This window comes from Strix uralensis, chromosome 6, assembly GCF_047716275.1.
Source record: "Strix uralensis isolate ZFMK-TIS-50842 chromosome 6, bStrUra1, whole genome shotgun sequence".
Classification (NCBI taxonomy): Eukaryota; Metazoa; Chordata; class Aves; order Strigiformes; family Strigidae; genus Strix; species Strix uralensis.
Genome location: NC_133977.1, coordinates 15,919,061 through 15,940,051, shown reverse-complemented (window position 1 = coordinate 15,940,051; position 20,991 = coordinate 15,919,061). Strand labels below are relative to the sequence as shown.

Genomic DNA, 20,991 nt, shown 5'->3' with positions numbered 1-20,991 from the left:
AATCCTAACCTACATCAACACTGGGTTTTTTTATATATACCTGTACAATTACACACCTTAACATATTGCAGGAAAACAAAACCATGCCAAACTGTAGTCATATTCAAGCTACATGGAACTAGACAACTTCCATGTGAATTAATGCAAAACTTGAGTTCTAACAGTGACACAGACCTGACACAAGTGCTGCAGTTTGTAAAACGCTACCAGAAGTTCAAATAAGTAAGACTAAAGTAGAATCAGGAAGAGTGGCTGCATTTGGAACTCATCTTGCTGGACTCATCAATTGTTACTTAACAACATTTGTACACATAAGTGCACATAAAATGTACATAATTAGTTTCTGCTGGCCTCCCTGGGGACTGGGACCCCTTTCTGAGAGGCACGGTTGGTACACAGAAGGGGTGTTCTTGCCCTGAGGTGCCACCACCACAACATGCAGACGGCAGAGGCAGGATCAGGGCCTTGGCCCAAAGCAAAGGTGCAGGAAGGTCGCTGGGGATGAGGAAGGGTCCCTGCCATGGCACAGCCTGGCCACCAGCGCCACGGCCACGGCTGATCTTCAGATCTCCTTGCTGCAATTCACACGATGCTGAGATAAGGAAGAAGCAGTGAACTTTGCATTTGATTTTCCTGTGGGGCATATTGCAGCCAGAAACTTTTCAGATACGTAGTTTTTGAAACACATCACGTTGTGCTTTTTTCTTTTTTCTTTTTTTTTTACATGGGTCCTTGAAAAGAAAACAGTCCCCATAGTGAAGTTGACATGATAAATTAGTATGGCCCTGGCAAAGCCCTCACTCTTCATTGGGCAAATACTTATTTATGGACTTTCAAATTGTGGCTTAGGTAACAACAGGGTGAGTGACTTTCAAAAAACCTCTGCCATGTATTGACCTGATAGAGCCTAATGGGTCCTTCAGAGCAATTAGGATTTATTGTGTTAACGTCTATTGTGTATAGAGACCATTTTAAAAACATGTGTTATTTACCCAGAAGGCAGTAATGACTGTTTAAATACACAGATTGTTTCTGAAATGCTTGCTGCTCTATATATTGCAAAGAAGTTACTCCAAGTATTTTTCAGAGTTAAATACCTTGCTCCACTGAGATTTCCAAGCAGGGCGATTGTACTGCACATACATTTGTATGTTTATAGCTGTAAGTAAGTGAATTGAGCTCTCAGGAAAGCTGCCAAATGAGCAACCTTGAAGCGTGAAATCTGAGATTTTTGCTTGACCAAGGGGCCAGTGCTCGCCACTATAGTGGTCTGAGCAGCTCGGGCCATTTCCCAGGTGAGACAACAGGACATTTCCCCCGAACCACATGAGTTTTGCCCTGTCTGATCTGAATGTCCAACAGAGGTGACCTTAACAGCCAGGAAGGTGTGGTTTCCACCGTGGCACATCTAACCCTCTATGTGCACGTGAGGTGGCATCATCACCACTTCCCTGTAACCTACTGGGGGCTGGTATGCAAAACTGCAAGTGTTGGGTTCTGAACACTGGTGCAGATTGGAGAAGCCTAACCCTTGGCCAGGCTCCTCGGCAGGTGTGAAGGAGCACAGCTTCACTGCCTGGCAAAGATCGGTGCTGGCTTACACCAGCTTTGACTCTAACCACATGAGTAAAAAAACCCAACTCATACATGGGAGCTATCAAATCCCTCTGTGAAATAACAATAATATAGACTAATTACCACTTGCTTTATCTTCAGAGCAATGCTGGTTTGATCAACACCATCTCTAAATCGGTATTTCCTTTTTCTGCCTTGTCCTTTGCTGTGAGAGACCTTCAGGGTGAAACTGCTCAAAGCAGTTCAGCTTTGGCACAATGCTTTCCCTGCCCTGCCTCAGTTCACAAGCTTTGGAAACTTGTTTTGATTTGGTTGTTTTACACCAAAATTAAAATAATATCTGTTACAGTTGCAGTACTTTATTTCCAGGGATGAAAGTACTAAGCAGTTTTCTAATCCAGCAAAGAGAGAGACAGGTTAGAGGAACCTCTAGCTGAAAATGTTGTAGCAAATACTTTGGAGTTAGCATGCAAGTTTGTAATGGCCAATGTGCAAAATCCCCTGGGGAAAACACTCAAGCAGCCTGGACCGAAGCTGGCTGAAACTTGCAATTTCTGTTTTGTGGAAAATTCCAACATTAAAAACAACGCAAAACACACCAGTTTGTGCCAAACAGGGCAAGCTGCCCATACTTCTGAGAAATCCTGCAGCATCAGGAAAAGCTGGGAGGTTTCCTGTCGCAACATGGAGAAGTCCTAGAAGCCCCCTGCGTGGGGAGGCCTTGGGAGCACAGGATGGGGAATGTCCTGGAGCAGGAGACACGGAAATCCTGGGGTGCCAGGAGCTTGCTGGGAAACCAGGCAGAACTTAGCCAGGAATCAGCCTGGTGAGCACTTGTCCCTTAGGTCCTGCCTAGTTTTCAGAGAAAGTTGGTCAGTCAAAATAGAAATGTTTCCAAGAAACTTTCTGTCTATGCTGAACTGGCACTTTACAAAGAAACTGCTATTACTATGAACATCTGCAGTTATGGGTGGTCTCTCCTGGCCTTAAAATTCTCTGAATTGGTAAAAAACATATTACAACAACTGTTGCTGTTAAGAACAACTTCAGTCTGTGTTCACAATAGTTCAAGTTCAGTCTGGCCTTTCCTGAAAATACGAGGTTTCATACTCAAAATAGGTTTCAACCACATAAGCCACTTTGATTGACTTTCTTCACTAACCTCTGCTGCGATCAAGATTTTCCAGATGCAGTAATTCTGGACCCTCTTGAGGGAACCTTAAGGGATCTTTATTTCCAGAAATTGTTATAGACCTGTCCTCTGGAAATTGGATTCCTTTACGACATGTCAAATTGCCCACTCAAGACCAGAGGCAATCAAAAATCACACAACATTTGAAAGCTTTATCCCATATGCATACTCATCTATAGTATCCTAGAAGAAGAAAGTTCATATGCAATACACACGTGCTGTGTTTTCAGGTTTTCAGGAACCAGTAAGTATCAAGGCCAGAGACCTCCTGAAACAATGTCCTCCCCCTGACCTTTTAGGCATTCTTGCTAAGACCAGGCACTTCAGATTCTCCCTATCTGCTTTTGACATCCTTGAAGTGCTTGACATGGAGCTGGAGGAATATTTGGAGCTAAGGCTTAGCGATTCATGTCATTCACATCAAGTGAACCAAATTATGTTGAAATACAGACTTAAATCCCTGTATAACCAACATTTATTGGACACAAGTGAAAAGTGACAGAAACAGATGAAAAGGCAATTAGCACTAGCTGGAACTATACATGTTTTGATTACTTCCTTCTGCAAGTCATTCATGGGATAATGTAATACACAGGTCAAAGTGATTTTGGAAAGGATATTGCTAGCAAACCTCACATTCAGGCATCAGTTAGATGTGAAGAATGAACACATGCAAGTGATCCACAGAGCTCAATCTCAAATAGCAACACCTTTAGCAGGGACGAGTGTTGCAGAATTGGAGCACATCAAGAGATTTTCTGGGCAAAAGAAGAAATCCATTCTTGAAATCCTGTACCTCACTGCCATGTGCAGCACCATCAAGCACACAATGATGTTACCCTGCTTGGGATATGTCCTGGTGATGCAAGACAGTGCTCCAAAACATTTCCAATCCTTCCACAAGTGCTAGCACAGGGTTGCCAAAAATCTTTGATGACCAGGTGTAGCCCCATGTAGTCCTCTTACAGGCTCTTTTTACCAAACTGATACAATCAAACTGATTTTATATAAGCAACAAGCTGACAAAAAAGGTAGCACAACTGCTGCAAAGATGGAGTTCACACAGGCCAGCACCTTCCTTATAGCATCGAAATGGTGGAGTAGCTTGGTTCAGCTTTTTGCTCGGATAAGTCTGTCCAACTGCAACAGAATTCACTTTCTGTATGTATTGCCCTTATGTCAGTGAAACTAACTGTTCCACTATTTGTGACAAGGGAGCAGCTGAGCCATGCCTCCCACAGGCTGGCACTGCCAGACCCCAGCCATTACACTGTCACGAGGCAGACAGGATCCCACTGGGTGCAGTCAGAGAAATTACTGTGCAAGCTTCCACCACACAACTTCATTATTTGCCCCTCACTGTGCTAGGTGCTGAACATACCTGCAGTACAAACAGCTGTCAGGCTGAGCAGCCAAGGAACACAAAAAGTGGGAGAAAGGACAGGCAATTCTCCCTGCTTTTGCAGATAGAAAAGTTCTGTGATTTGCCCTTATGGCCATACAGAGCTGGGAAATCAACCCTTCAAGTCCTGAGCTGGAAAAAGACCATTCTGGCTCCTGCTGCAGACGCTGCTCTCTGTTTCTGTTCCACTAGAGCACATTAGGCTGACAACCTCCGGCGCTACACTGCAGGGATGCAAGGCTGCGTGTCCATTCAGTCAGGACTAGATTGATTGTCCTGGAGACAAAACCCCTTTCTGCTAGAGGGGCAGACTAGAGGGGCACGAGGCCAATTCCTTACCTGGGCCAGTCAGGCTGCATCCTGACAGGACTAAACATCCCTCTTTGGGGGAGGAAGGGAGAGGACAAGGTGAGAAGACAGTGTAATCCTTTCAGCTGAGACTCTGCCAGGGATGTTGCTAATTAGCAGAGAGAGGACGTGTTGTGGCTGGTGAGAGACAGACACGTTCTGTGTTGCGAGACAGTGCCTTCAACCAGCTCTATCTGTGAGACACGTACGCTGTGAGCTCCCTGATCGTGTTTGCATTGCGGGAGCCATCCCAGCAACACCAGCCGAGTCCTTGATGCCTGCTGTGCTGCCCTCAGCCTTGTGTGAAACTTGTGATGGGATTTTGGATGGACCAAAAGTCTTGGTTGTGAATCTTATTTTCACTGTTCTAATACAATCAAACCTATTTTGTATAGACTTACAGAGTGGCTGTGGTCATGGAAGAAGACTGGTACTGGAGCAGCAATTGCATTTCCTAAGCTTGCTCTGGTATCTTACAGAGAGGAGAGTGTTATTCCTATAGCTAACAGAGGAAATGAGGAGGTATTTTCAGCCTCTACCAGAAGAGAGACAGCAGTCCAGAACTGTACATGTGCATGTGTACATGTATCATTTTCATGTGCTACAGTTTGGAAACATTGCCAGCAGAGACTACTGAATTTGGTCAGTTTGGTGTCTGGGCTAATTTATACTGAGCTGAATCCACAAGAGCCCAGGTTAAGTTTGTGTGGTTGTGCTTGAGATCAGCACCTGTTCCAGCACCCCTGTGTCCAAGGATAGCCGAAATGCACATCTGTTAGCTAAGAGCCAACAAACTAACCACCAGGCCCTGCAGCTTTCTTCCACAGATTTTATTCAGATTTCCGGTTGCCCTGCATTTCTCCTCAATACTTAAACACATTTATGTGAGGTCAAAACTGCTTTACAGATCTTTTAACTTGGCATATTCCTGAGATAAAGCTAATTTGGTTGGGCACATAAGCTCCTGACCAGACCTAGTTCAGGAGATGAGCTGACACTGATAACAGCAACAAGCTGATCTTTACAGAAGTAGAGATTAAACATATTCAGCTGCACACTAATGCAGCTACCCAAGACAAGCCCAAGCCATGCTGGGCCAAAATGCGCTTTAAGAAATTCTGTACGTACCAATGAAGGCCTTGACATGACTCAGAGCTGGCACAGAAATGAGGGGAAAGGGATGGATGCAAGCGCTGTTTGCACTGTGCAGACTTCCGTGGAGAAGGAAGAGCAAAGTTTGGTCTTTGGCCTGAGCAGATTCCTCACCGCTACTGAGCTGACAGAGTTGCCATCAGACCTTTCCCTAAATAGATCATAAAAACCTGTACAGGTGATTATTTTATGAGCAAAGAGGGAAACAATGGAAGCAGAAGAGAACAAAAGCAGTGACCTCCAAGGCTCTGCTGGGGGAAGAGGGACAGGCCATGGACAAACACAGCCCAATTGCAAGGTGCGTTATGCCAGGCTGCAAAAAGGGACAGGGCTGCTTTAAAGGTCCTTGACACGGGCACAGTGCTGATCTCAAAACCATACCACCATACCCTTGTGCCCTGCTCTGGCTGCAAAGTACCTCCTGTAATCTGCTATGAGCTTTAGAGAATGAAATACAATTTACCTGCCACAAAGAAGAGCTGGATGAGGCCTCCCCAGAGCGTGGTGGGTAAAGGCGGGCTGCCAATTCCCACTCCCGAGCTGCTCCCCTCCCGGCCAGATCCGGAGGGAAGGGGGAAGGGGCAGTGGTGGCAGTAAGTGCAGAACAATTCGCTGGAGAGCCACGGAGCTCTTTGCAGTTTGCCCACTAATTACTATTAAGCCCTGCTTCCTTTTTGTGTTCCAAGGGGCGTCTTCAATGTGGCACTGCTTCTTGGGCCTTTCATGCGGCTGGGCTAACCTCTGAATAGCAGACTTCACCCCCCCTCCCCTTGCTACCTCCCTCTCCCTTTTTCTTTTCCCCTTTTGCTTTTCTGATAGTATTTTCTGTCCGTGTTGTGTAAGGCCCTAAATGAATCTTGACTGCCCCTACAGCCGACTGGAGACACACAAAAGCAGCCCATTCCAGTGGCCACAGCGCCATTGTGTGCCCTAACAATGCACTAATTGGCGGTGACAATTGTGCTGCTGGGGAGGAAGAGGGGGCCGTGGGGGGGACATGGGTCTTTTCCAATCAGTGAGGCGGGTCAATAAAAAGGAGTGTGAGGAGTGAGAAACACGCTCTGCTCCCTGTCTCTCCCACGTGCATGTGTCCCTGCCAGTCCCAAGCAGTTTGCCCCAAATTCGTACAGAGAAAGGTAAAGCGAATAATTTTAACGGGTGGCTATGCAGAGCAAGAGATGTGCAAACTAAAAGGGTCATCTCAATCTCCCAGGCTGTCTCACCATCCCAGAGGCTGAAGAGCTCATGTGATGAGGACACCACTGAGATATTCATGGGAAAAGATCAGACACAAAGCCAAGGGTATGCTGGTGCTGCAGCACTCTGCTCTGAGCACACATGTGAAAGAGAGTGCGCAGCTCTTACTGAACTGAGCTTAAAACACCCTTTTTTTGCACAAGGACAGTGGGATGCAAGGATAGGGTGTCTGACAGGGCTCTGCTGGGGTAGGTGGTGGTCCTGTGGAGTAGGAGCCTGTGGTGCTGTTGGGACTAAGGGAACGCACCTGGGCCACATCTCAAGCACCAACTGAGCTGAGGCTCGGAGGAATGAAAGGGACGTCAGGAGCCATGGGACAGAGGCTGTCTATTGCCACTGAACCCAGTCTCACACAGAGATTTGGCTGGAGTGAGCCCATGGACTCTGAGAGCTGCACCAGTGTGAAATTAGCCCTGGAGCTTGGAGGCTGATGTATCTGACAAGTGAGGGACAGATTTCAGCTCTACTCATTAGCTTTTAAGATAAAATCTGGGACAGGAAATGGCACAGGCAATGTTTCCAAATAAGAAGCATTGAAGGCTCATCCAGTTGCCTAGGTTCAAACATGTATCAGCTCCCTCAGAGAAGGTGAAGACCAGAAGGTGTGAAGCACTCTGGTTCCTGACAGGGAAAGCAAGGCAAGCCAGGCTGGCAGCAACACTCAGATTTACAAAGGACTCTGAAATGTCCCTTCTCAACAGAGATGCTTCTCTTTTTTGAAGCTGGCTGATTTTTGAGAAGCATTGTCCAGAGCAGGGTCAGGAAGCAGGTAACTCCTCACCCCTTGAAGGACAGTTGTGGGATTGCTATGGTGGGGAACACTTCTGTTAAATGCTTTGATGGAAAAGAATTACCTCCTGCATCTGGAAATAAGCAGGAAAACACCTTCCCCTGCAGTGGCATCTAACCAGGGAACAACTACATAGGAACCACCTCTAGTAGAAGAGCAATATGTTTCTGCAGCAAGACTAACATGTATCAGCATGGCTTGGAGAAGAAATCTTGCCATAACCTCATGAAGAGCAGAGATGATGAGCAGGGAGGACAAACTGGAGCTGCAGGCCCATGGACAGGCAGGCACTGTGCCTGGATCTAAACTCCCAGGTGCTCTGACTGACTGGGACTGGCATTTCAGTTTGGTCCACTACATATAAACACTGAGCTCAGCTGCATCTGCAGCCAAAATGTTGAGGGGAAGCCTACTGTGAGCCCAATGGGAAAAGTGGAGCTGCAAACAACCTAGAGCTGAAAGTGTGCCGAGTCCAGGGTATGCTGTGTAGAAACCCTGGGACACTGGACTCTTGCCCTTTTCACCTCATGGCCACCCCAAGCACAGTATTTTTCTTAATGTCATCTCTCAGCTTTTATGGATCCTTGTCAGCATTTCCATGAAACACCAGAGGACAATTCAGTTCAGATACATCCCTACTTCCAGGAGGAACCCTCACCTCTCTCCACTGAGTGCAAGGTGGACTTGTCAGCTGCACTAAGCTCCTAAAATTTGGTGGTGGCAATATCCTCCCTGAGACAAAATCACTAGTTACCTGCTCTAAACATAGTAAACGGGCCACTTCTGCTCGCCCTCCTCTAGCAGGCCTCCACACAGCTCCTGCCAACAGCTATGGAAACATTCCCATGGATTACCACGGGTGCTGGAGGAGGGCCTTACACAGTAAGACTTCTCTGCTTCCCCTTTGCCCTAAGCCCTTCACAGAAGTACTTTATTGTTTTATGACAGCACAGTAACACTTGACATAAATTGCTAAGCACAGCTTACAATGTCAATACTGTGTAAAAACCTACAGGACAGACCCATATTTTATTATGCTTTTGCTCTCTTTTACCTGTTATCACCAACGTTAACTCTGTGCTAGGTGCAAATGCATTTTACAAGGAGTCTGCCAATTTTATACACTGCTACAACTCATGTCTCTAAACACCAAGAGCACAGCTCTGGTTCTTTAACAAACTGCAGCTTTCATTGGAGTCAGCAGAGCCCGTATCTGTTTAAAGGATCAATCATGCTGTCTGTTAAATCAGAGATGAGTGTTCTTCAGAAGTGCAGAGTCCAAGCCAGAAGAGGATATTTTGCAATATGTACACAACAAACAACATCCACCAGCGTCACAAGAAATTGTGTGCCAACGTCTGATGACAGAATGGTGCTGGGGTCTCAGTTTTTCCACCCTAACCTTGCTCCCATGGGAGTCTGTACCCCCTGCTCTCAGAAATCAATGGGATTACTTGCAGAGCAAGGCACAATTCAGTGGAGAGACACTTACCATGTTTCATGACTTAGTTGCTGCACTTTAGGTACTTGTCTGTAGTGTCAGTCACAAATGAGATTAATTTGTAATCTTCAGTGCTATGAAAGCACTTTGGACTCAACTACTCCGTGCACACTGATTACATCTATTACTTTCTTACACAGATCCAGTAACTTGCACTTTCTTATTTTTAAACAAAACTTTACTAACAACTCCTCCTTATTCACCTGTAAATCCATCATATTGTGCCTACATGATAAACACCTGGGAACTTTCAAGTCAATGAAAGTTCAGCCCTTAACACAAGCTCTTCTCTGACTTCTCTTGCTTTCCAGATGAGCCTCACAACTTCATTTTTAATATCTGAGGCTAATGCCTCAAACTCAATTATAGAAAATCAGAAGTCACTTACTATAAACTGCGAACTGACTTTTTAGCATGTTTACAGCCTCGATGCCAAGTTTTATATTTGTCTATGCTTAAAATGGTTGGAATTTACTCCTGCTTGCCTTGGAGACTTTGTCTGGTTTCACTTGTGACACCTGATTATCTGAGATGCTTTTCACCACCTTCTCATAGCAGTAATACTCAGGCCTCTAGATGGGACCACTATTTTGCAGAGTATTTAGTTAAACAAGAACTATTTTAAAAAGACAGTCCAGAGCTATGTACACACACTCCCAGAATATTTTCGTTTGCCCTCAGCGTGCCTTTCACTGAAAAGGTATGGTAAACCTCAGACACAGAAGGTCCCTCTCCATCCCTAAGGAAAGGAGGAGGAAGCTAGCTCCATTTGGGCTAATCTATTGCTGTATTGTAATCGGGATTGTATCATACACGTGGTGGAAAAGCTGAAAGAAAAAAAATTGTTTCTTGAGCCTGAGCACAGTTCTGGACAAGGAGCTTGTGTCATTTCATTTATTTTAGACAGTGTCCTCAGGACTTCATAAACTTGTGGACTCTTAGTCACTTATTCCCAGAAGAGCTGCATTCCAGTTCTGCCACGTTTTAGAAAACCAGTCAACTTCCTGCATTAAACCAAATACTGTTAATTTTGGTCTAAGAGCTAGAAGGGTAACTTTTTAAAAATGAACTGTCATGACCTTTAAGAGAAGAGCTGGAACTTGGCTTGGCATGTTCAGGTGGTATGAACCATAATACCACTCATGGGACTTGGCCAGAGGAGATGATCAACTTTCCTGGCTCAACCTATTGTAAAGCGTTTAACATGCAACAAGAACATGAAAGTGCGAAATCCAAAAGACTGGCTGTTGGACCTAAGGAGTTGTAATGATTTGCCCATGATCTAATATTCCCAAACACATAAGCTTATATGGTTATAAAACACTGACTTGTTCCACCAGCATAAGGAGTGTCAACCATGAAGAGAACAAGGTGGGTGGATACTCTGTGGCTGCCAGTCTGCCCCCCTTGCTCAGCATCAGAAACAAACGCCACTTGGCTACTGTTTCCCAAGGGACCTGGAAGGAACACTGTAATTCACAGTCTGACTGGTATTTTCTGTGGCCTGCTGTGTTAAAGGCTAGATGATAAATTAACACAAATGGTTAGTAGAACAACCCAGAAAGCATGGCTTTTGGGTGTGTGTGTGCATCAGTTAAGAACAGGGCTGCCAATGTAAGGTTTTATTGGCAGTTACACTTCACTGGAGGGCACAGCTTTCCTGTAATGACAACGTACATCAGGGAGAAAAATCCCCCCACGTTAGCTCCTGACTGAAACCAAAAGAAACGTTGCTTGAAACTTCAGCCCCAAGCTTCCCATGACAGATATTGGAGTATGTCCTTTTAGCAGCCTCATTTCAGTGAGGGTTCATACACTGTAACAGAGCACAGCAGGGAGGCTGGGAAGGGGCAAGGAGGAGAGAAGAAGTGTGTAAATGCAGCCACAGAAAGACAGAAAAAAACCCAACCAAAGTGCTCCTCCCAGGGCTCCCTAGACCACACCATCTCTGCTCTGTGTTCATGCTTTTTCCCACCATCTCTTACAAAGTGAGGCGGGGAGGTGGCAGTGAAAGGGGAAGGAGATGTCATAACGGAATTTGCTCACCTTGTAAAGCAAATAAGGAGGAAGAGAAGGTCTTGCACATGTTTTTTTTGTGCGGCTTGTGTGGTCCCAGTCAAACATTAACTCCTTGCTCGTAGCTGATTTCATCACAGGGATGAAGTCCAAAGGTTCCTGTAGAAAAGAGGATTGACATTCCTGGTAGACTTCTGGTCTTTCTGAGGAGGGGCAAGAGGACAGTGAGGGAGGGGATATATCCTTCTATTTCAAGGCCATGAGAGGATGGGGCTAGGTGTGCATTTCTCTGGGGGCCCTCAGGCACAGGTTTAGGCCCATGAGCTCCACCATGGCTCAGCACTGCAACCCTTACAGTCACCAGACCCACAGCTCCAGGGAGCTGCAGAAGGTCCTCAGCTGGTGCACTGGAAGAAGTTGCCCAGAAGAGCAGGAATCGTGCCTGCTCCTACATCCACTGGAGAGCCCTTACAACGTGGGCAAAATCTTGCCCTTCCAGCCCTTCAGTGGTCCCGTCAGTCCAGCTGGGAGATGCCTCCCTTACTGAGGATTCAAGGCCCTGAGCTTGGACTCTTCTAGCAGAGGTCCATGTGACAGCCACGCAGTGGGGAGCTGCCTTCCTATTCCTCCCACATGCCTCCCAGGAGCTCCGTATCCAAAGGAGCCTGACAACAACAGCTCCCAATAAGCTCCCCTGGGAGCTATTGGGCGTCAGCACCATTAAAAATTCAGGTATTTGGCCTTCAAAAAACCAAGAGATTTAACTGGGAATCCAAACCCAAAAAGCCTGATGCAGTCACTGACAGTATTTCCAGAGACCTCCTGGCTCAGACTCAGGAGCAGTAAATATCACAATTTGCTTCAATTTGGAAGACTTTCACCAGCAGATAAGCGTTTTTAAGGAAACTAGCACTATTTCAAAGCTTGTCCTACCCATGGTGCAGTACCCACCAGAAAGCAAATTAAAAAAGGACGAGTAACTTTTTTTTTAGTGTTTATTGAGAGTTGCCTTTATACATGAGGGACTGGTGCTCTGATGCTGTCACAAGTGAACCCAAATAAACCCTGCTCAAGTGTCAACAAGCAATTCAACTCACTGAATTTAAATTATAACATTATTACACATCAATAATAAATTAAGACTATTGCCTAGTAGTTGCAGATAATTTAAAAAAATCCTTGTCAAAAGTAAAAAAATGCAATGTAAACACAAGAACAATGAAATGCACACAATGATGTTACCAGTAAGTTAACAGAATAACGCACACATGTAATGCTTTTTCCAAAAACTCAGGGTGCGCTGCCAGTGACGCTAAAATCCATTGCAAGTGCTGCAGGTGAGCTCATGCTCTGGTGGGAAGGAAAGCCCAGGCTGACAGGGACAGTATCAGCCACTGCGCTCTGCTGCTCACGCTTGGCTTCCCCCAGCTTCTAACTGCCTCGACTGAACTAAAGTTGATTTGGAAGCTGCCTTTATCACTTAAAACCCTTCAAACACATATTTTGCTCATGAATTCTTACTTTTGCTTAGCTCAGGTATAAAAGGGACTTGTATAAGCTAACCTGATACTACAGGTATCAATGCCATCAAAAATCAGTCTGAAAGCATGCTTTAGTTTAAGCAAGATTGACTTTGCGGACAAGTACATAAGCAAAACTGAAACAAATCCTTTCTTCACCAAAACAACGCTGTGTATTCAAGAATTTATATTGGTTTAACATGTGGATTAGACACAAATAAATAAATGAGCTACTGACACTTGTGCATGTAGATGAGGCCTAATACACTTCGGTCCTAGACAGCTGATAGCTTTCCAGGCCTGGATTTCTCTGATGCTGCCCACAAGTGGCATCTTTGTGATTTGAATTAATGGCCACCCTAAGGAATTTGATGAAATTGGGATTTTAAGATATGACCCAAGCCAGTGTGTGCACACCAGGGTTTTCAAGTAAAGAAGGACTTTGCACATTATCACCCAGGCTGCCTCCTCACTACACTGCTAAAATGCAGCGACAGTGCTGCCGTTGTCAAAGGGGATTCTTGCTACTGGTGTCAAACGTGGACTTATAAGATCACAGTCAGTTTGGACATGTGTCCAGGGCTGACACACGCTGCAAGAGTCAGCCACATACTTTAGCAAATAATGCTAAAATTTAAGCAGGTTAACCCGCTCTCTAAGGTAATGCTGACCAAACCCTCACTGGGTTAGCCTTCAGGGAACCAGGCTGCATTAAAATTAAGCTTTGAGGAAATGCCTTCACTTCCACAGCACTGGGCCCAGCTGTGCATGCGGGTAGGGAGCACCGTATGGGAGTCCCTCACCATGTGGTGTGGACTAGCCAGTGGTTCCAGGAAGAGCAAAGTTGCATGTGACCTGATCCTGTTTTAATGCCCAGTGCTTGCCATCATTATATAGGCACAGGTCCTGAAGGTCTCACATAAGCACAACTGCATTTCTGGCTGAACAGAAGCCCAGCTAGTCTCCAAAATATAGGTAATAAAAAACAACGCCATCTCCATGCTATCCTTTTTCATATTTTCCTCTCAAAGCATAGATAATAAACAAATTTTATAGTCACCACTCCTAGCAAGATGGAAATTGCCATGAGCAAGGGTTTCAAGCTCCAATGCCAAACATGCTGCATCATGGCAGAGCATTCCTGACAAAATTCTTCACTTTTGAAAATTTAAGGCACCAAACTGAGCAAAAGTGAGGGGTTTCGATGCAGCTTGGTGTCTTCAGAGCTGGTATATGCAGCCTATAGAGTTCACTTCATGAGGGCAGAACAAGCAAACTGATTTACTCAGCTGTCCCTGCAAAAGAGCATGCGCAGCCACGGGAGAGTTCCAGTTTAAGCCTACAAGTTAATCGAACAGCAGATTCAATCAAGAAATCCAAAACAGGAAGATAGACACTAATATACAGTACTGTAAGGCACTCCTACTGGGAAGGGAAAATTGGAAGGCAAATTACGAAGGAGAGAATGATCAGACTCGACTGGTTCAAAAGCAACACAATGAGCTATGAAGCTCAAAGTCTAGCTGTAGGCTCAGCACTGTGAGCAAAGACAGGGATAGAGACAGTGTGAGAGAGAGGAGGGACTGGCTTGCAGCTGAGCAGCAAAAAAAAAAGCGAGAAGATTATGGTAATTATTCGATTACATTTCTTTTATCCATATCAACAGTTGGCTGCAATTCAGGCCATGTCCTTGGGAAGCCTGGGAAACTCAGTGGCTTCTGTTGCTACAAGGAAAAAGCAAAATACAACTGTGCAGCTTCCCCCTTTCGCTGTAAACAGACATCCTCTACTGTTTTGGTTTTTTTTTGTCTTTCAGGACAACATCATCAATCCATTATAATACATACAGTATCCTGATATTAAGAGAAGTCTTGACAAGCAGAGCTCTAGAGGTACCCTGATCATTCACTCCTAACAGTGCCATCAGAGCCTGTGGAGTATTGTGCAAAACTCAAGTTCCTCACCAAAAAGTACCTTCTCTCACTTATCTAGGAAACCCTCACAACTGCCAATTCCTATCACCCCAGCAATGAGCTCATATTGGTATGTGTCAGACAGAATATTGTGTCACATCACAAAACCATCACTTTTCATCATCCAAGACAGACAAAAAAAAGCAGTAGAAAGATTTCTACATAAGAGATTCAAATTTCTCTTTTTATAGGTTGATTAAAAAAGCTGCAATTTGCACCCCCTAGGTAGGTCCTTCTTCCCATTAAAGGAAAGCTAGAGAGTAAGGGTAAAGAGGAAAAAAGACTTGAATAAGGATCTCTACAATGTCTTAGATTAAAATAATCTTAGACTAACTAAACTGAGATGGGAAGTTTCTAAGTAGTTATATAGGGTCCAGCTATAGTCCACTGCAGTGAAGGGCCCTATTTCTACACCGATTACAAGCTCTGTACAAGCAAAAGCAGTAACTGGATGTACAGATCAATTCCTCCTCCGTCAGCTATGAAAGCACCTTCTCTGTGTAGGAGACAAACAGCACGTTTTATTCTTGATTCACAATGAAATGCTATTGTTCAAATTTATATCATGCATGGGTAGGACAAGACTAGAAATACTAATAGATAATTTCACCTCTGTGTGTGTGGGGAGAGAGTTGTGCAATCTGGAAAGACCCCAGGTACTTTTCCAGCTGATGCCCACCCAGAAGCCCACAGAACTGAGCCACGTGCAGGCTATGGGCTGCAGAATGGGAAAAGAGTAGCAGTGGGGACCAGCATGCAGCACTATGAACACAGCAGAGACAACCACACAAGGGTACAGCGTTGTCCGAAACCCAAACCACCTACAGAACCCCAGGCTGAATCTCCTGCTAGCAGACTGCTATTCCAGGAAAACTTTCCTTTTAGAGTTGGGTCTTTTTGAGAGTTAGTAATGTGAACAGTAGTTTCAGTTTATTCTTTTGCCACGCACTCCAGAAAATGAATAGGGCTTGTTTCTACTGCATGGGCACCTTCAGAGGGCAGGATCAAGCCTTTCATTATGCTTATGAAAAGCAGTGACAGAAGACTTTATCTTACCCATTTGTATGGAATAACTTGTTTTGGATAGGAGCTAGGCATCCCTGAGAGGAAAGCATCTTCCACATTACAGTCTGCTCTTCTAGCCACCATGAGAAGCTATCTTCCTTTTTCAAAGTAGAAATCAATGAATGCGTATCCATTTTAGGAACTGGCTTGTTTACAGCAACATTGGATTTTAAAGAAATGAATCTGATCTGTATTGTACAGTATCCTTTTACATAAAGTTTTGGGTACTGCCAGCATATCGTAACAACACACTTTTGCTCTTTGTCCTTACTAACAGCGGTGGTTCCAGACCCATGACTAATTCCAGCAGTTTTGCCGACATCATACTCTTTTTTTTCTGTAAATCTCTGTTAGCAAAGAAACTGCTCTGTACTACCTGTGCAAACCCAGAGTAACTCCAATGCTGCCTATGCTGTTATTCCAGAATTCAACAAGAATATCTAACCACCCGCACAACCGGTACTTTGGAGATCAGGGCATCTGTCAAAGTAACTAACAGTTTGCAATGTCTGAACCTTGATTCCTTGACTCCATAGGTTTTTGACAGTGTACACAAGCAGCCTTCTCTAAACCAAGCTGGACATGAATCAGTGCTGTAAGGTATCTCAAATACTAAAGCATAATGATATGAAAAACATCACCTTTTTTTCTTTAATGACCCACCATTATGTCTAGAGCTAATTCAAAATAGTACCTGCCAGATTCTGATGCTTGCAGAGCTACTGGCTTTGCCACAGGACTAGCTGTAGTGACACATGCTGAAAAACATGGGAGCGTACTGTTTATTCAGCCAGTACCACTGCAGTTCCTGTTTGCATGACTAATTCCACAATACTTCCCCAGTGTTTGCATTTGTGAACATGCAGGGAATTCTTCACATGGGAATGGACTTGCAAGGAAGATTGTATCGTTAAGGATGATAGCCAAAAGCAACTCATTTCACATGAGGAACAGTGAGCTGAGACAGAGACACTGCTGTGTAGGGGAAGTATTAATTTCAGTGACAAAGGTGCATGATTCCCCAGGTTTATTAAATACGAGGAACCCTATACTACTTTGCCAAGAACACGGAAAAACCCTCACTTCCTTCCAAAGAATCCCACTGAGAGAAGGACTTTGGAAAAGAAAGGCACTGGTTGTCTAATGTGTACAGATATAAACATGCTTCTATATATATAGTAGTTGCACTCAAATTTGAGAAAGCTCAGATTCAGCTACTTTTTTGACTGGAGGCTGAAAAAGCCTCTTATACTCCAGTACAAGGCAATTTGTTGTAGCATTCTACCCTTTTAATGTAAGCATGATGTACCCTGTCCTTTTATTTAAAATACTTCAGCAATTAGTGAGGTGCTTCAATGATCAAGACTGCTTTCTGCCTTGAATACAACAGCCTACAGATTATATAGGAAGCAAAGATCAGTATTCTGCATTTTCACAAACCTACGTGAGAGGAGAGGAAAAATACACATGCATGTGACTGGCTTTTTTCTCCTGAAACCATATTTGCTTTCTGTATATAGATGTATGCGTGTGTGCATATATATATATGTGAATGCTTTCATATGTATGCAATACACATATTACTGCAGGGTCTGGAGAAAGAGTTAAGAATGTGGACTGGAGGGAGGACAATCCCTAAGTGCTTACAGGAGGTGAAGCCACAATGAATTAAACATACTGCCAGTGATGACATAACACCTCTGCAGTTAAACCCATCATGTACCCCCCTTTCACAATGTATGTAATTCACCATGTTTAACGCTTCCCTGTGTTCCAGGTGTGTGGAGCAGAACCATACCTCGAGGAACTTCGCTCTCCACCACTACAGAAGTATAAAAGCCCTTAGAGCTTGCAGAGGGTGCAGGACACAAGTTGCACATGAACACAGCAAACTAGTATTTCACAATTTTGGAGGTATTTTCTAACTAACATGGGCAAGACCACTTTCCTGACTTTCGCTCTAACAGCTTCAGGTTAGAGAAACATCTGAAGTAAACTTCACGAAATAAAAACAAAACCAATGTGAACATGTAAAATGCCTTAAAACGTGAGACTAGCAGGACGTTAAAAAACAACACCATGTTACTGGAGATGAAGACATGGCCTCACACAGAGCAAGAATAACCAGCGTAAAACTCAATGGACTTCGGTGACAGAGCTTAACCAATATACGCAGCCTGAACAAAAACAGTAGCAAGTCCCTGCTTAGCTGTGTATGGAATAGTTCACTGGGGTGGTTATAAATCTATAAACACAGCTGAAGGAATTATTCTGCATCTTCTGTTTGCAAGCACCCTGAATAAGGTTTGATGGGAGATACTTTTCTTTCCTCAGGGAGGAGTGATATGTAAATGCACTGATCCTTTAAATATAGCTCTCTGGAAACATGAGGAAATGGAACCATGTGTCCACATCAGAAGGAGCAGGTGGGTTTAAAATCATTCCTGGCCTATTGGGTTCTGTGAAACACCTCACCAGAACCTCTGCCAAGGCTAATAATAAATAAATAATCCACATAAATAAGTAGATGATTCATCAATTCTAAATGAACAACATAAAAAATAATGTGGTCATGGCAGAAAATATTTTCTGCCTTGAGGAAGTCTTCTCCAGAGGTGGAAAAGAAAAAGTTGGGTGCTTAATTAGCTAGACCTAAAGCATTTCAAGTAAACCACATTTTGTATGAGAGCTAGCAGCTGGACTTCAACGCAAAATGCAGTTTAGCCATTGGTATTTCAAAGCCAACAAGGCTTTACGGCCACTTTGGCAGCTGCTATTCACAGATGAAAAAGGTCAGATATTATTTTGCAAAAGACTTCTGCCTGGCTAAGCTGAGAAGTTGCTTGAGCTGGCAGCTGGGAAAGGGATTCACTTCAGGCTGGCCACTGCTTTAAAGAACTCATGTGTTCTGATATGACAATTCAAACATGTTGCAAGACTCCTCGAAGTTTTCGTCCATATTCAGTTGCCTCCAGAAGGATTTCTGCTTCTTCTGCAATTCTTTACGCACACACCTGGGGCATGGTACAGCCTTCACTTTGCACTCAGAGTGGAAGACAGCACCACAGCTTTCACACCTGCAAACACAAATCAGTGTCAAAATTGAATGACAAAATAGGACCAGAGCATGCAATGGACTTCACATGATTGTGGGCAGTAGACATTCCTTCAAACAGTTCTGGTAGCTGAAAGAGCGCTATGTTTCAAAAGAGCGGAGTTGCAAAAGACACTGGCTTGCCCACACCTCTGCTGGTGTAAAGCTACTCAGGACCACTAAAGTAAGCTGACTTGCATCCATTTGCAGTTGCTGAGAATCTGTCCCAGCACTTCTGCTTCACAGACAGAAATTTTTAGAAGGATTAATACTTATCTTCTTACTAACTAGCATTCAGGTCTATCACCAAACAGACATCAGTTTTGTTTTATGAAAGACAAGTTTGCTGCTTTGATCTGTGAATGAAGAGTAACAATATTCATTTCCATTAAGATATATTTCAGCATTTGCAACAGCCAAGATATGACATTTTCCTCATTGGAGTTCCAGTGGTCAGCTGTTCTGAAAAGAGTAAAGTACAGTCCACTTCAATAGCAGAAGAAGTCATTCCACAAAGTACAAAATGAAACAGAGGTAGGTGATATTTTCTGCTCTGTCTCCTGTGGAAGGTCAGACTAGATCAACACAGTTATAGCTTCTGGCATTCAAAGCTGTGCTATTCTGTTCTCAAATGTGATATTATGACTTCGAACAAATCAACTGCTCAAACAAGATGACTGGATTACTTTTGGGGCACTCTGAGACAATGGAGGTAACGTCACAGCAGATAAAGTTCCAGATGGCTGTGGAGCAATGAAACATCTGGTGATCATGGAGCGGGCTACAATTAAACAGTTGGACATTCTTGGACTTTCAATGCAAATATCTATCTGTAGTGATGAGTTAAGTCACTACAGCTTAGTAACCAAATGAAAAAAATAAAAGGATGACAGTGTCAGAGGTACACAGTCTTAGATTCCAGTTGGATAACCAAATAATGAAAACAACGAACCATCAAATTTTAGAGCAAACTTGAAATACAAATGAGGGGCACTGGTCACCCTGGTGATTCCGTGGGAAGTCTTGAAATGCCTTGCACTTTTCCTTTTTTGCAGCTATTGTAGTCAAATTACAATATGAGAATCCAAGTGTCCATTGCTATATCTTTAGTGGGTTTTTTGTTTGTTTTCTTTCAGCTTTTTTTGCTGTGGTTTTTTTTTTTTTTTTCTTAGAAATAAGGTTCTTGTCTTCAAGACTGTGAAGAAAAATTGAAATCATGAAGAAGCAAACCCCAAACACTGAGAAGCCATAAGGCAAACTGTAGCATTTGGCATGCAGTCTGGCAACGCTGAGAGAAGTCCATAAGCTAATACAACCTGTTAGCTATATTAGCTGCATCTGCATCTCACCTGTAACTTTTAAAGAACTGTTCCTGATTTGGCTGCACTTCAAGTTCTATGCATAGGTCCAAACATGGTCTAAATGTGAGTAACTGCAGAGCTTTGAGAAGGGTATGCAGAGGTTTAGAGGGGCACATTTCTAGCTAGCATAAACTGATAAAACTCAGATAACAAGTAAGAAAAGGAAGGTTAAAGAGGCTAAGTATAATGCCGCATATCTACTAACTTCTATGTTCTCTTGCAGTAAAACTTGACTGTCCTATTTCTAAGTCCAGCTAGTAAGTCTAAATCTGGTTTTGAATCAAGAAACTGGCTCACACAGAGATATTTATCATTTCTTTGCTCAGAGACTATGTGTTATGGCCCTGATCCAGTGAAGCACATAAACACATGCTTAAGACTCATATCCCAGTGATTTCCTTGGAATTACTGATCTACCTACAATTAAGCATGTGCTTACGTGCTTTGCCGGATTGGGATCTCCGTGAACAGACACACTAATGGATCAGGGAGAGACAGAGAGGACAGCAGTGTCTTTAAAACTTTACGTCATTCTGAACTGACACTAATGGTGATTTTATCAAGCTAATTCTCCCTTGTTAGTCAGCAATTTGCAGTGCCCTGGAAGTTGCTAGAGGGTAATGATTGATGAGGAGTGTAATTTTGTGCTCTCACATTGCCACTCCCTACGCTCACTCAGTATTTCTCCACAACACACATGGAGGTGACAAAACTTATCAGAAATTGCTGCTGAAATGGATGGAGC

The 20,991-nt window shown here is 43.9% G+C and overlaps 1 protein-coding gene across 2 annotated transcripts in view; it reads right to left on the bottom strand.

The window, feature by feature from the left end:
- The window catches only part of PLEKHM3 (pleckstrin homology domain containing M3), a 137,190-nt gene that overhangs the window by 20,665 nt on the left and 95,534 nt on the right, over positions 1 to 20,991 (bottom strand). The window contains exon 8 of one of the 2 annotated variants that reach the window (XM_074872922.1): positions 12,215 to 18,868. The exons of the other annotated variant lie outside the window; for it this stretch is intronic. Within the exon in view, the coding sequence (XP_074729023.1) occupies positions 18,691 to 18,868 (178 nt within the window). The 3' untranslated portion in view covers positions 12,215 to 18,690. Of the gene's footprint in view, positions 1 to 12,214; positions 18,869 to 20,991 lie in introns of those variants that run through there. 2 annotated transcript variants of the gene reach the window in all.